This window comes from Bufo gargarizans, chromosome 5, assembly GCF_014858855.1.
Source record: "Bufo gargarizans isolate SCDJY-AF-19 chromosome 5, ASM1485885v1, whole genome shotgun sequence".
Taxonomy (NCBI): Eukaryota; Metazoa; Chordata; class Amphibia; order Anura; family Bufonidae; genus Bufo; species Bufo gargarizans.
In genome coordinates, this window is record NC_058084.1 from 314,083,464 (window position 1) to 314,099,221 (window position 15,758).

A 15,758-nucleotide genomic window follows, 5' to 3' on the forward strand; every position below is an offset into this window, starting at 1 on the left:
CAGGTCATCAGGAGGTTGAGCGAAGTGCCGGCACATGCGCACTTCGCTCAGTGAAGCCGAACGGAGAAGTCCGCACGGGCGCATCAGGCACAGGCCTGTGCGCACGCGCGGGATGTTAGAGAAGAAGGAGGGGGGAGTGAGGGAGAGCCGGAGGAGTAGCAAATGATTCTGAGGCAGCGCTGATGACAGCAAAGGAGGAGCTGGGCACCAACGGCAGCGGGTGCGGCCGGCATCTGGAAGACATGAGCATCCCCCTGGGCACCTTACCGAGATGACTGACAGGTTAGATAAAACTTTTTTTACACTAAATGAGCCTACAGATTTAGCTTATAAGACCACATTAGGAATCACAAGAGCTCCATGCACATAACCATATTTTTGAATGTGGGGGTCGAAAACTGGTGACAGAATCCCTTTAAGTTACTAAGTGTGCATTCCTTTTCCGTATGTCTGTTACGCCAAAAATATAGAGCATGTCCTATTATTGTCCGCATTACGGACAAGGATAGGACTGTTTTGTTAGGGGCCAGCTGTTACGTTCAGCAAAATACAGAATGCACACGGACGTCGTCCGTAATTTTGGAGGCCTCAGGCACGACTACGCATGCTTCAGCAGCTCTGCACTGGAACTCCGCAGGCAGCGCCTTATGGGCGGCTCAAACACCTCCGGCCAATCACAGCCGACGTCTCTCCTCTTTACAGCAATTACATTAAAAGGGGAGCTCTGACTGGTTGTTGCGGCCAACGGGTCACAGAACTAGGAATAAACATGACACTACTGACGAGATATGTCTGTCGTCATGGCGGGCTACTGATACACTAAAAAGCTTGGCGCCATGTTCGCACACTCCATACCTGAGCTCTATACCAAACCGGGAACTTCCTTAGCGGCCATGTTTGTTTGGGGAGCCAGGGTCTCACACACGGGGAAGTGGCGAGCCGATGACGTCACCGGAAGTCTGGTACCGTCAGAGGGGGAAGCATGGAAACCATGGAGCTGTCACATCGGTCCATCACTATACACAACTTCAGCGAGAAGATCAGTGACAGGCTCGTCCACTTCCACGTCATGAGCCTGCAGGACTGCTTCTTCCTGTGGGTCGGCTACTCCGCGAGGCTGTGTAATCTGGCCGTGGCCATGTGTAGCAGATTTGTGAGTGTGCAGCTGCTATACTTTCACTTTCTGTTGGGAGCAGTAGTACCTGTTCTGTATAAGAGTGCGGGATTGTGCATAGAAGGGAAATGGTGTCATGCCCCGCCCACTCTCAGCTTGCATTACTTAGAACCTGAGGAGGAGGGATAGATCGGCGTCTTTATGGACTTCTGACACTTTGCACCCCCCCCCCCCCCCCCCCCAAACCTTGTCCACACTTCAGATGGTAAAAAAAAGGGCATGCCATAAATGTCTAAGTTGAGAATACCCCTTTAAAACTCCACACCACCATCATTTGTATAGTAGTCATCACTGTCGTCTCCACCAGCATGCTTACCATTGTAAGCCTATTTTCACACTTGCGTTGTTTTCCGGTATTGAGATCCTGCAAAGGATCTCAATACCGGAAAAAAAAAGGCTCCCGCTTGGTCCTCATGCACTCTGATTGGAGAGAGATCGCATCAGGATGTCTTCCATTCCCGCCTCATTCCGTTTTGTGACTGGACACAATAACCGCCTCAAGCTGCAGTTTTGTGTCCGGTCATGAAAACGGGAAAAAACTGATCCGGTGCTAAAAACAATGTAAGTCAATGGTGATCCATTGACTTTCAATGTATTTAGTGACAGATCTGTTTTTTTATTTTTCTGTTTTGATTATGCACAACCGCATCCTAATGGAAAGGATGCATCCTGATGTGCAAAATCAAAACTGATCTGTTTTATTCCGGTATTGACATCCTCTGCCGGATCTCAATACCAGGATTAAAACCGCAAGTGTAACAGTAGCCTTAGTTGATAAAATCGTAGCATCAAAGCCCCATCCCTTGGAGGGGGGCAGGGTTTATGTTAGACCCGTCCATTTTCGGGCCGTAATGGCCCAAATTTGCACAGACTGTCTGAAAATAAGGCCCCTTTCACACGAGCGAGTTTTCCGCGCGGGGGGCGAAATGCATGATGCGAACGCATTGCGCCCGCAATGAATCCGGACCCATTCATTTCAATGGTTCTGTGTACATGAGCATCATTATTCACGCATCAGTTCTGCGTTGCGTGAAAATTGCAGCATTTTCTATATTCTGTGTTTTTCACGCAGCCCTGGCCCCATAGAAGTGAATGGGGCTGCGTGAAAAACGCATTGCATCCGCAAGCAAGTGCGGATGCGATGCATTTTTCACTGATGGTTGCTAAGAGATGTTGTTTGTAAACCTTCCGTTTTTTATCACGCGCGTGAAAAACGCATCAATGCGCATTGCACTCGCGTGGAAAAAACTGAACGCAATCGCAGATAAAACTGACTGAACTTGCTTGCGAAATGGTGCGAGTTTCACTGAACGCATCCGGACCTAATCTGTCACGCTCGTGAGAAAGGCAGACAGCTGAACTCAGACAGTCCTAGCCCTCCGCCATTTTAAAGGGACACTTCCATCAGAAAGAGGTACAGTTTTAAACTCTTTTTCAGTTTGGCAGTACTATACAATTGAAGATTCTATAGAAATAGTGAGCACAGAGAGAGAAACCTGCTTTATAGATAGGGAACCCAGTGTTAGTTTACTGCTGCTGTGAGGGGAAGGTGTTATCTTATAGTGTAATAGTAGATTAGTAGAATTGGGATGGGCCTGGATAAGATCCCCACAGAAGAGTAGGGAGCTCTAATTGAGTCACTTAAAGGGAACCTGTCACCGGGATTTTGAGTATAGAGCTGAGTACATGGGTTGCTAGATGGCCGCTAGCACATCGCAATACCCAGTCCCCATAGCTCTGTGTGCTTTTATTGTGTAAGAATAACGATTTGATACATATAAATTAACCTGAGATGAGTCCTGTCCCTGACTCATCTCACCTACAGGACTCATCTCAGGTTAATTTGCATATGTATCAAATCGTTATTTTTACACAATAAAAGCACACAGAGCTATGGGGACTGGGTATTGTGGATGTGCTAGCGGCCATCTAGCAACCCATGTCCTTAGCTCTATACACAAAATCTCGGTGACAGGTTCCCTTTAACCCTCTTCCCTCGTTGGGACTGAATGATCTCACTGAGGAAGTCAAGCAAGGCGTTAAGCCGTGCTAAAAGTCCAAACCGAGGTGGAGGTTAAAGGGGTTATCCCATCATAATGATCACTGTTAAATCAGTTAATGATTTGACAGTCATCATTTTTGTAAATATACTTGATAAACAAATTCCCACCGATTAGGATAAAATTCATCTCCACTTACCTTATTGTTGTGACTCGGTCTCCCCTGGTTACGACCACCGCTCTTCTCCAAAATCCCGATGGTCGCGCTTGCCCAGAAGACTCCTTCTTTTCTCCCGGCCGGGCCGCTCGTTGTCCTGAACGCGCACGCTGCCGCGCATGCGCGACGGTGACTTCTTCCCGGTCAGAATAGTACAGAGCTGCAAACGTGCACGCTGGCTCTGTACTATACTGGCCAGAAATAAGTCACCATGCGCGGCAGCGTGCGCGTTCAGTCCAGCGCGCGGCCCGGCCGGGAGAAGACTTCAATCAAGATGAAGCCCGCCCCCAGCCAGAATCCAGGAAGTGAACGCGCGGTGGCAGCAGATAAGTATAAAAAAACGCAAAGTGGGATAACCCCTTTAAGAGACAGGAAGTGGAATACGTGGAGTGACTTCAAAAACTTCTATATCCGAGAAACCATCCCAAAAATACATAGAATATTCATATATGATGGACGTGTGATTGTGAAAGATAGTGGCTCCCTTTGGGTTTCTAGTGCCCTTCACTGCCCTGATACGTTTACATGGCGGCATAGTGCGGGCACAGATGTGCACAGTGTGGCCCCATGAGCAGAACGGCTTGTTTTATTATCAGACATGGTTATTATAGACGTCCTCTAAATACGGGGGGTGACTGTTTTACACTTGTGGAATAATCCCTTTAAAGGGAACCTGTCACCAGGATTTTGTGTATAGAGCTGAGGACATGGGTTGCTAGATGGCCGCTAGCACATCCACAATACCCAGTCCCCATAGCTCTGTGTGCTTTTATTGTGTAAAAAAAAACTATTTGATAAATATGCAAATTAACCCGAGATGAGTCCTGTACGTGCGATGATTTAGGGACAGGACTCATCTCAGGTTAATTTTCATATGTATCAAATCGTTCTTTTTTTACACAATATAAGCACACAGAGCTATGGGGACTGGGTATTGCGGATGTGCTAGCGGCCATCTAGCAACCCATGTCCTCAGCTCTATACACAAAATCCCGGTGAAAGGTTCCCTTTAAAGGAGTTTTCGATGATCCTGACATTGATCGACTATGCTCAGGATAGGTCATCAATATTAGATTGGCCAGGGGTCCAACACCCGGGACCCCCGCCGATCTGCTGTTTCAGGAGGCTGTGTGGCTCTGGTGAGCATCGCTGCCTCCTCACAGCTTGCCTAGCACAACGCCATCCACTGGATAGCAGCCATGCTTGGTATTGCAACTCTCTTGTATGGGGCTGAGCTGCGCCTAGGTCATGTGACATCACATTCATCGTCACTGGCCTAGGAAAAGGCCACGGCGCTCATGGAGTGCCACTGGCTCTTCAAACAGCTGATCGGCGGCAGTGCCGGGAGTCAGACCCCCGCCAATCTGATAATGATGACCTGTCCTGAGGATAAGCCATCAATATCAAAATCTTGGACAATCCTTTTAAAGCAGTGTCTTATTCTTCATATTACAAATTGCCCCAACTTTAATAGTGCGGTGGCAGAGATCTCCACAGTTACTGCCAGAAAACCACATGTAAGTACATCCTGTAGTGCTGCAGTATTTCTGTGGGGCCCGGCCAGTCTTTAAAAGTGACTTAAACCCAGAATGTCCCTTTAAGGCTACTTTCACACTAGCGTTCGGGCGGATCCGTTCTGAACGGATCCGCTCATAATAATGCAGACGGAGGCTCCGTTCAGAACGGATCCGTCTGCATTAAAATGGCAAAAAAAAAGCTAAGTGTGAAAATAGCCTCGGACGGATCCGTCCAGACTTTCAATGTAAAGTCAATGGGGGACGGATCCGCTTGAAGATTGAGCCACATTGTGGCATCTTCAAACGGATCCGTCCCCATTGACTTACATTGTAAGTCTGGACGGATCCGCACGCCTCCGCACGGCCAGGCGGACACCCGAACGCTGCAAGCAGCGTTCAGCTATCCGCCTGTCCGTGCGGAGGCGAGCGGAGCGGAGGCTGAACGCCGCCAGACTGATGCAGTCTGAGCGGATCCGCTCCATTCAGACTGCATCAGGGCTGGACGGCTGCGTTCGGGTCCGCTCGTGAGCTCCTTCAAACGGAGCTCACGAGCGGACCGACGAACGCTAGTGTGAAAGTAGCCTAAGCTGGATATAGGCATATGACATATCCTAAGCCCCGCTGAGCTACGAGGCACTTATTAGCTGTACCATCTGAGGTCTAATACTCTATGTTTTGACTGTACAGTAGGTATTTTTGTTCCCGTTATACTGTATACTTTACTGTACATGTTATATTGAAAGCAGAAATGATAAGGACATGAAGGTAAAGAAAATACAACAGCGCCACCTATGGGAGTGTGCTAAATAGTACACCTTATCACTATGCCAGCCAATGGATTCAGCGTCTTATATTGGTTGAGCTAATGGGTGCATCCTGGTACACGCCTTGCTCAGCATACAGATATTGGAGTGCACACAATTTTGGAATAAATAAATATTTTAAATATTTTTTTTTTATATTAAGATATTATCTTATCAAGACCAACCCCACTCATATGCCCGCTCAGGACCCCTCCACAGTTTGGCCTCAGTACAGTTTATCAGAAGTTGTGACCTCCTCTACCTACTTTTTGCCTTTGAGAACTCCTCGTCTACTTTGTGCCTCTGCTGTTGGACATCATCGAGATAAATGTTACACCCGGGACTGTAAACGAGGACCTACGTAGACTAGAGATCAGAAGCCATCAACATTCTCTTCCAGGGGATTCATGATCCTGTAATGTAATTGGGTTCCTCTGGTGTAGGCCTGTCTTTCATAGTTTTTCTCCTGTGCTTTCTTGGTAGGACTCAATGCCTTTATCCTCACAGATTCTCGGGGATAAATCTGATACAACATCGAGTTCTTTTGCCCAGAGACTAGGTGAGTAAGTCCTGTCCCTTTCCTTTAGACTGGTATTACGTCCGACATCTGCTTTCAATGTACCTACCTTACCACTGATTTCGAAGAGAGCAACCCCCTAAATCCATCAAATGTGGGAACCCCACTGCTGATGGATTGTCAGACCTTCCAGATTCTTGTACACGCATAGAAAAATGTACTGGTATTCTGGCAAAAAGAACGTTCCTTACCGATACGCCGATTTGTCAGCTGACTGGACCATGCAAAGGTATAAAAATGCTCTATTGCCGGCAGCACATCTCCTCATGTAAACGGGATGTGCTGCCGACAGTAATTGAGACAAACAACCGCATGAACTTTCTGACCGTTCGTTTTGCCGTTTGTTGGGTCAATTATCTGCCTATCTGAAGGTCCTAAAATGATCGCTGATAGAAACCGGCAAATAAATCTGTTGCCGTTTAGTCAGTGTGTTAATCTTCTATGGATTAGGCTAATATACGGATGACACGTCCGTGTGACATCCGTGTTGCGTCGTTTTATTTTTTTTGCGGATCCATTGTAACAATGCCTAGCCTTGTCCGCAAAACAGATAAGAATAGCACATGTTCTATATTTTTTGCAGGGCTATGGAACAGTCATATGGATGTGGATATCAAATTTTTTGCAGACCCATTGAAATTAATGGGTCCTTATCCAATCAGCAAAAAAACTGAACGGACACGGAAACAAAATATGTTCGTGTGAATGTAGCCTTAGGCTGTATTTACACTGCTTAAAGGGGTTGTCTCACTTCAGTAAGTGGCATTTATCATGTAGAGAAAGTTACTACAAGACACTTACTAATGTATTGTGATTGCCCATATTGCTTGTTTTGCTGGCTGGATTCATTTTTCCATCATATTATACACTGCTTGTTTCCATTATTATTACCACACTATAGGAAAAAGCATCAGCCTCTCTGGTGGCTAGGACCATGGGAGCGCACATAGACTGGTTCTTTTTCCTATATTGTGCAAGCACGGCCACCACTGATGGATTGCATGGTGGTTTGTAACTATGGAAACGAGCAGTGTATAATGTGATGGAAAAATGAATCCAGCCAGCAAAGGGGCAATATGGACAAGCGCTGGTAGCAAAGCGGTTAAAAATGTTCAGCTGTTTCTGAGATAAAGGCTGTCAGTTTCTGTTTTCTTTGAATTCATGTGTGGCTCTTATCTCTGATCTCCTGACCTCATAAACACTAATTATAGCTCAATTTATGAAACTTATAAGAGTATGGCCTAAATAAGTGCCCCCAAAGGTGTACATATAGCCTTTAAAGGGTTAAATATAATATCATGACTTTCCATAGAACTCTGCAATAGTGGAACAACATAAAGAGAGGGGACCCCAGAGCCAAAATCAAACTAAGGGCTCATTCAGATGGCCGTACGCTGTCTGAAAAAAGTTCAGCATGTCCGCAAAAAAAAAAACGGATTGCATTCCATTTTTTTTTGCTGATCCATAGACTATAATAGGGCCATGTCCTGCACACCTTCCTGCACACCCTGTAGCAAAGGAATGGGACCAATAGGGGGTCAGACCCCTCTCTCCAAGGGCTCATAGTAACTGCATAATCTGCCACTATGGTACTTCCTGGCTCAGTTCAGAGAAGAAGTTCCATGACCGTCCCAGTAGAGCTGCAACGAGTACTCGACTAAATTAAACATTTTTGCATCGAGGATTTGTTTGCATCACGTGACCACAGAGCGGACGTGAAGCGCTTGCTATTACTCCCGCTCCGTGGTCTTCCGCTGTGCTCGGAGTACTCACCTTTCCAGCAGGGGCGCCGCCGACACACCATGGACGTGCTGTGGAGTGTCCAGAAAGGTAACTTGGTGCGACTAAGGCTGGGCGCCCGGAATGCACAGCATCATAGCAAGCAATGATGCTGTGCACTCCGGGTGTCAGGAGGAGCAGGGGGTCTGACAAACACATGGTGCAACAGCACTCTACAAACCAAAAGTAGAGTACAAAAGTATATTACATTGCAAATGATATGCTAATAACTTAGCGATGCTTAGAAAAAAAAATTTGTACAAAATCATTTGGGCTCGTCTGCCGCACGCCAAGGAGGAGCAGGGGGTAGTGCTGCTGGCCCAAGGGGGGGGGAGAGCACTGCTGGCCCAAGGAAGGGGGGGGGAGCACTGCTGGCCCAAGGAAGGGGGGGGGAGCACTGCTGGCCCAAGGAAGGGGGGGAGCACTGCTGGCCCAAGGAAGGGGGGGGAGCACTGCTGGCCCAAGGAAGGGGGGGGAGCACTGCTGGCCCAAGGAAGGGGGGGGGGCACTGCTGGCCCAAGGAAGGGGGGGGGGCACTGCTGGCCCAAGGAAGGGGGGGGGCACTGCTGGCCCAAGGAAGGGGGGGGGCACTGCTGGCCCAAGGAAGGGGGGGAGCACTGCTGGCCCAAGGAAGGGGGGGCACTGCTGGCCCAAGGAAGGGGGGGGGGGGGGGCACTGCTGGCCCAAGGAAGGGGGGGAGCACTGCTGGCCCAAGGAAGGGGGGGGCACTGCTGGCCCAAGGAAGGGGGGGGGGGCACTGCTGGCCCAAGGAAGGGGGGGGGCACTGCTGGCCCAAGGAAGGGGGGGGGCACTGCTGGCCCAAGGAAGGGGGGGGGCACTGCTGGCCCAAGGAAGGGGGGGGGGCACTGCTGGCCCAAGGAAGGGGGGGGGCACTGCTGGCCCAAGGAAGGGGGGGGGGCACTGCTGGCCCAAGGAAGGGGGGGCACTGCTGGCCCAAGGAAGGGGGGGGGAGCACTGCTGGCCCAAGGAAGGGGGGGGGGCGCTGCTGGCACTGGGATGGAGGATAGTGGATGGCACTGGGGTGGGGGATAGTGGAGCTGATGGCACTGGGGGGATTGAAGGGTGTTGGGGACTAATGGCAGGGGTTCTGATGAGTTTTTATAAAGGAAAACCGTCTATTAATAAAAAATTTCTTATTAGATTACTCGATTAATCGTAAAAAATAATCAATAGAATACTCGATTTCTAACATAATCCTTTACTGCAGCCCTAAGTGCCAGCTCTGCTTCATCTGTCAAATAAAAATAAAAAAATGACTCGCTGTGCCCAATAATATTGGTAATTAGTAAATGGGGATAATTTATGTCGCAGAAGAATTTCTTTTTCTGACATGCGGACGTTGTAGATCAGATGCTGGTAAAGTCCCATATGAATCAAATTTTTATTATTATAATTTTTTTAACTGACGCATTACAGCAAAGAAGACCAAGAAGCAAGTGTTTGCCAGCGTCAACATCCCAACCAACGACAGCCAGCTCATGCTGCTGGTAGAGAAACGAATCAAGGAAGAGATGGATTCCTTTCCAGAAAAGTTTTGAAGAGGACCCTTATCTTGCTGATTGAGGACTAAGTCTGCTTGGGTTGGTCTCTGGATACCTGAGCTTCTATGCTCTCTAAAAAAAAAAATAATCTTGGCTATACAGCTCACGGAGTCTAATGTGTTAAGAACGACAGCATAGCATTAGCCTCTTACAAGATTTATATGTATTAGAGGATTGAGGGGATAAGGCTCGCATACTTGTAAATGAGATTACTTTAAATTATCCAAACCACGAAATTCAATCCACAGACTCTTGTTTGCGTTGCTGTTTTCAATCTCAAAATTAAAATGTATTTTTCTTGTATAGTTCCAACATGCTTGTTATGGTGCTACATGGTATAATTCATTTTTCTCTATGGCATTAATGCAGAAAATGTACACAGAAAATAAGCACTTTAACCCTTTCACCTGTACGCATAATGGGGCATTAATGTGAGTTAGTAGAGCCTTCACTTTGGATCACTATACCTTAGGGCTCATGCACACGACTGTTGCTTGGAGCTGCATTTTTTGCGGCTTGGATGCGGACCTATTCACTTCAATGAGGCCCCAAAAGACAGCACTCCGTTCCGTGGCCACACAAAAAAAAATAGAACATCTCCTATTCTTGTCCGTTTTGCGGACCAGAATAGGCATTTCTATCATGGGCCGCTCATTCCGTTCCGCAAATTGCAGAATGCACACGGCCAGCATCCATGTTTTGCAGACTGTGTACATGAGCCCCTAGCTAGAGAGGGTAACAGCTGCAGAGCATCTGATGAGGCCAGCATGTAATGCTTTATTTGCCCTGTGGTGGCGCTGCATTCAATTGAGCCCTTGCTGCCAGGTTTCTCGGAAGAGTCACTGGGGGTCCCAGCAGCTTATTTCTTATGAATCGTCCAGGAAAGCAAAGAAAAGCTCAACAAGAGGTACTAAACTTTATCTGCTTATTATTGTCAGTTGCATCGGAGCCTGTAAAGGGTGCAGCTATGGAGGCATTTTCAGTGGGTGTGTGTTTAATATTATAGATCATAAAATAACTTGCTTTCGATGTAAATACTTGGGAGATTTATCATCTTCCTTGCTCCAGAAAAGTGGCTTTAAAAAGTTGCAAGCTGTGTATGTGACTTTTTTGAGGAAAAATTTGCAAGTTACGCAGCCCTCGACTGTTTTAAAAAGGGGCCGTGGCCAACACCAGAGACAAAGTCATCTTCATTTACACCAGTTTTCTGGTGTAAATAAAGCCAGAAGTCTACTGCAGCCCAGTGCTGTCATAGATTTCTGTTTAGGCACAAGGACTGACGGAGGATGTGCCTCATCATAAATAAGGCTCATCCTTATTTATGATCCCCGGCTGCGCAGGGGATATCGGGACCAGCGCAGAAAGCACCTGTCTTGATAAATCTCCCCCTTAACGTATACCTGATTTTTCATAAAAAGTTTGCATAATGGCAGTGCTGCTTTGTACAAACATAACTGTGAAGGAACAGTTATGTTTGGGTTTCCCTAAAGTCTATTTCAGCCACACAACTAGATACATTTCTCTCACAAGCAGTGGGTGATTTAGAAATAGGTTAGTTACACCTTACTATATTCAAGGGAACCTGGCACTTCAAAAACGCATATAAAACCGTCAGCATTACCTCATAGTAGCCTCCAGTCTGTTAATTAGCATATGTTTGATCCGGTAGTCTGATGCTCCATTGATTCAAAAAATGATGTTTTAAGTGCCATCAGCGCTATCTTGCCTGTGAGCTTGAAGTCAAGGAGGCAGTGGCTTCCTTGCTTCACGTCAAGGTAAGCACTCCCCCTAACCGCCTCCTCTTTTGTTAGATTGACAGCCTACAGTGCGGCTGGAATCTCATCGGTGCACTCTTTTGTTAAGCATGATTCTGTCTCTGGCTGCCGCTGTTAGCCGGGTTTCAGCGGCGCACTGCGCATGCGCGAGACTTGTGCAATCCCGGCCGCACTACAGGCTGTCAATCTAACAAAAGAGGGGATGGTTAGGGGGCGTGCTTACCTTGACTTGAAGCAAAAAAAAAAAACACTGCCCCCTTGACTTCAAGCTGACTGGCAAGATAGCACTGATGACGCTTAAAACATCGTTTTTTTTAATCTATGGAGCATCAGATTAACGGATCAAACATAAGATTATTAACTGCCTGGGGGCTACTATGAGGTAATGCTGGCGGTTTTATATGCGTTTTTGAGGTGACGGGTTCCCTTTTAAATAAAATAAAATTGTCCACACTGCTGACATAGAATCTATATTGGTACGCAAAGGGCGTGGAAGTTCTGTATGGGTACATCAAGGCCCATATTCATTGTCTATATATGAAGAGACACGCGCACATACAGGTGTAAGACACGTCCATATCTATTCTATATATGACTGACAGGGACAGACTTGGGAGTAGCTCTGTTGGGGGTTTCTGAAAGAAGATAAGGCAGTGACACAGAGCATTGAGAAAGGGTCTCTGACCTCCATCATGATACTTTCAGGATGGACACACTGACATGGACAACACTGTGATGAACTTTACTATATTATTTCAGTAATCTATAATCTTTTATGACAACTGAAAATAAATCTTTTTTTTTTTTTTTTTTTTTATTAAAATCCCAGTGAGTCCTCCTGATATATTCCTAGCTTCAAATATCACATACATTACATTTGGAGAGGATATCCGATTTATATGTTTTCCACAAATATTTTACAGTGTGTTCTCGCCTGGTGCATAGACTTTTCTCCACCTTTCTTTCTTGTTAATTTATTGTTGTCTTCTGGGTTTCTCAGGAGAAGAAAAGAGAAAATTTGTATATTTTGAATTTGGCTGTGAACAATTGGTGAGGCCTAGGTGTCACCATGTTCTGGCAGGGGAGGCGCTAGAGGTTTAGGAGGCCAGGGGTGCAGAACCTGGCCACCACCTGAAATGCAATTCTATGCGGCTCCTAGTCATTGGAACACAGACATATTTGTCCAAGACGTGGTTATTGAAAGAAAGATGCATCCTTCTGATGAAGAAAACTGACAGCAGCTCCTGTCTCTGTATCCTGCACTAATAATGATGCAGGACTCAAAAGATACACGTGAGTGCCCTCTGGAGGCTGCTTCCATGTATCTTTTGTCTCAGGAAGAAGAGGAGGGGCGAGTACTGGCATTTGCAACTGCAAAAGGTAACAATGTTTGGAACTTTTGACTTCAAGGCGCCATATCTCACCATCCACTACAGCTTTGAATGTGAGACTACCATCATTTTATAGACAATCATCTTGGCTACCTCATATATAAATTGGACTTGCAACTATTTAGCATATCATTATTTATGCAGATTCTTGTCATGTAACTCCATCATAACGGTTTTGTTCCTAAAATTCTAAATTTTTATTTTTATAATTTTGGCTTTTAACACTGCCTGAATCCTTCTGGGCATGCTCTTGATCAGATTCAAGCATGTTTCGACTGAAATCTGTTCCCAGGTCTTTTCTACACATTCTGAATGTTACCACAACCTATAGCACTATGTGCATACCCAGATCACCAAATGAAAAGCGACCTTATGTAAGCAAAAATATATCCTTTATTAGAACAACACAATAAAAAACATATATAATGGAGTCTTACATCATTGGGTGGAGTAAAACAAGTATAAAAGAGGGACACAGAGGGGAGGGGACCGATAACTGTGAATGCATATAGGGGAAGCAACAACTGTAGTTAAACAAATAAATACACAAGTGTAGATGTTGCCCCAAGTTAGTAACATAATTATAGAAATAGATACTACAGCAGGTTTCCACACAAAAAGCCTAATAAAGTGCATAGCAATAGTGCCTCAGGTAAACCAGGAATCACATAGTAGCTCATTCAATTGTAAACAAACGTACTAGCGGTCACATCACCCATCCAGTGTCCCTCACTTATCCTACGCGTTTCGCCAACTGGCTTCATCAGGGAAAGTGAGGAGCATTGAGATGGATGTCTTATTTATAGCCAGTACATAATGCTGAAACAGACACCTGTGCGGCGTCTGAGACTTGTGGACACACAACCAGGCCTCTCAGCATATAATCAATAGGGCAAAAAGAAACCTGGAACCGTAAAGGTGTCCAATTGGAACTTAAAGGGGAAAGTAGGGGCGTGAATAATACCAAACCACATCCCCACTCCTCAACACATGACCGCGGTCATTGGTGCACATGTCTTAATATGTCCGGCTCCTTGTCACTTGACTGCTTGTTTAATTACAACACGAGATCCTTCACTCCACATCATAGAGGGAGGGTACTGAAGATTCTTCACCAGTAAAGACATTTCTGGTACGCAAGCAGTATACATAAAAGTTGCAATCACGTGACCACAGCAGGTCATATGACCTGTAGTCAAAAGGTCCTTCACCGGTAAAGGCCTTCTTAATACACAGGCAACATAGACAAGAGCTGCTATCGCATGACCAAAGCAGGTCAGGTAACCCATAATCAAAAGAGGGGCCAGACAGGTAATCCAATTGAAAAAAGGAAACAGAAACATCTTTTAAAACTGTACCCAGATTAGGGGGAAAACAATGTGCTGTGTGGCACAGACCTATGAACATTTTAAAACTAGATAAATATCATAATACTGGTGTATTAAAATGAAGTGGCATGGGGATAAATACATCAAAAATGAATGTCTCAAATCATGTAGCAATAAATATGAACCTTAATGAATACATAACACCTACATATATTCTACAGTCTACACTCATAGACAGGTATATATAATCCTATAGTACGTAGGAATTTCCATTATAACACCATGTAGTTATACCTATTTAAAATAGACATAACCCAAGAATACCTACAGTGTAAAACAATCCTATATGTAACGGTATGGATGCCCAACCAATGTATACACTCAATACGTGAAGTGCTCAGAACACCGTGACACGTGAAAGGTGATGCGTGACACACGTGAGGGTGATATACATACCAAACTTAACCGGCTGTACAGCAATAATAAATATCAATATTACAGCACTTTATGAGAACATTTATACTCTTATATTGTTTATATATTTAAAAAAAAACTATATATATAGTAATGTGTAAATGATAAGTGTATAATGTGCAATCTAAAGAGAAAATTAAGTACTGCATAAAGCAGAATATGTGGATATTAAAAACTATACTAACAATGATGTTATTCATTGAAAATCAGTAGCCCTAGTGTAATGTAAGTCCAAATTAGTCCTAAAGTTGATCCTCGGTTCTGCATACATAGTCAAAAAATCCATGCCACTAGATTGAGAGAAAAAAACAGCTAAAAACAAATAAAAAAGACAACCAAATTTACATAACCAACAGCCACAGGCAACCCCTATCAATATGATGAGCCCATTCCATTCCCCTAGCCTAATTAACCCTTTCATGACCAAAGGTCATTGATGCCCCAGTGTCCAGGTCAAAATTTACAAATCTGACATGCGTCACTTTAAGTGGTAATAGCTTTGGAACACTTTTACTTATCCACGCCATTCTGAGATTGTTTTCTCGTGACACATTGTACTTCATGACAGTCATAAATTTGAGTCAATATATATCTCCTTTTTTTGGAAAAAATCCCAAATTTACCACAAAATTGTAAAAATTAGCAATTTTCTAAATTTCAATTTCTCTGCTTCTAAAACAGAAAGTGTTACCTCATAAAAAATTTATTACATAACATTCCCCACATGTCTACTTTATGTTGGCATCATTTTGGAAACGTTATTTAAATTTTTTAGGACATTACAAGGTTTAGAAGTTTAGAAGCAATTCTTAACATTTTTAAGAAAATTTCCAAAACCCACTTTTTAAGGACCAGTGCAGGTCTGAAGTCACTTTGTGGGGCTTACATAGTGGAAACCCCCCATAAATGACCCCATTGTAGAAACTACACCCTCAAGTTACTTAAAACCAATTTTACAAACGTTATTAACCCTTTAGGTGTTCCACAAGAATTAAAGGAAAATGGAGATGAAATTTCTAAATCTCACTTTTTTAGCAGATTTTCTATTTTATTACATTTTTTTCTTTAACACATTAAGGGTTAACAGCCAAACAAAACTCAATATTTATTACTCTGATTCTGCGGTTTACAGACACACCCCACATGTGGTCGTAAACTGAT

The 15,758-nt window shown here is 44.8% G+C and overlaps 2 protein-coding genes across 2 annotated transcripts in view; one reads left to right on the forward strand and one right to left on the reverse strand.

The window, feature by feature from the left end:
- ACD (ACD shelterin complex subunit and telomerase recruitment factor) overlaps window positions 1–990 on the reverse strand; it is a 72,228-nt gene extending 71,238 nt beyond the window's left edge. Inside the window, exon 1 of the mRNA XM_044293735.1 lies at window positions 856–990. The gene's annotated coding sequence lies outside the window, so the exon portion shown is untranslated. The remainder of the gene's footprint in view (window positions 1–855) is intronic.
- On the forward strand, window positions 907–9,941 carry PSMG4 (proteasome assembly chaperone 4). Its single transcript, XM_044293737.1, has 3 exons — window positions 907–1,153; window positions 6,195–6,270; window positions 9,505–9,941. Exons 1-3 carry the CDS (start codon window positions 983–985, stop codon window positions 9,624–9,626), a joined length of 369 nt encoding a protein of 122 aa, XP_044149672.1. The 5' UTR covers window positions 907–982; the 3' UTR covers window positions 9,627–9,941.
- The last annotated feature ends 5,817 nt before the right edge of the window (window positions 9,942–15,758 follow it).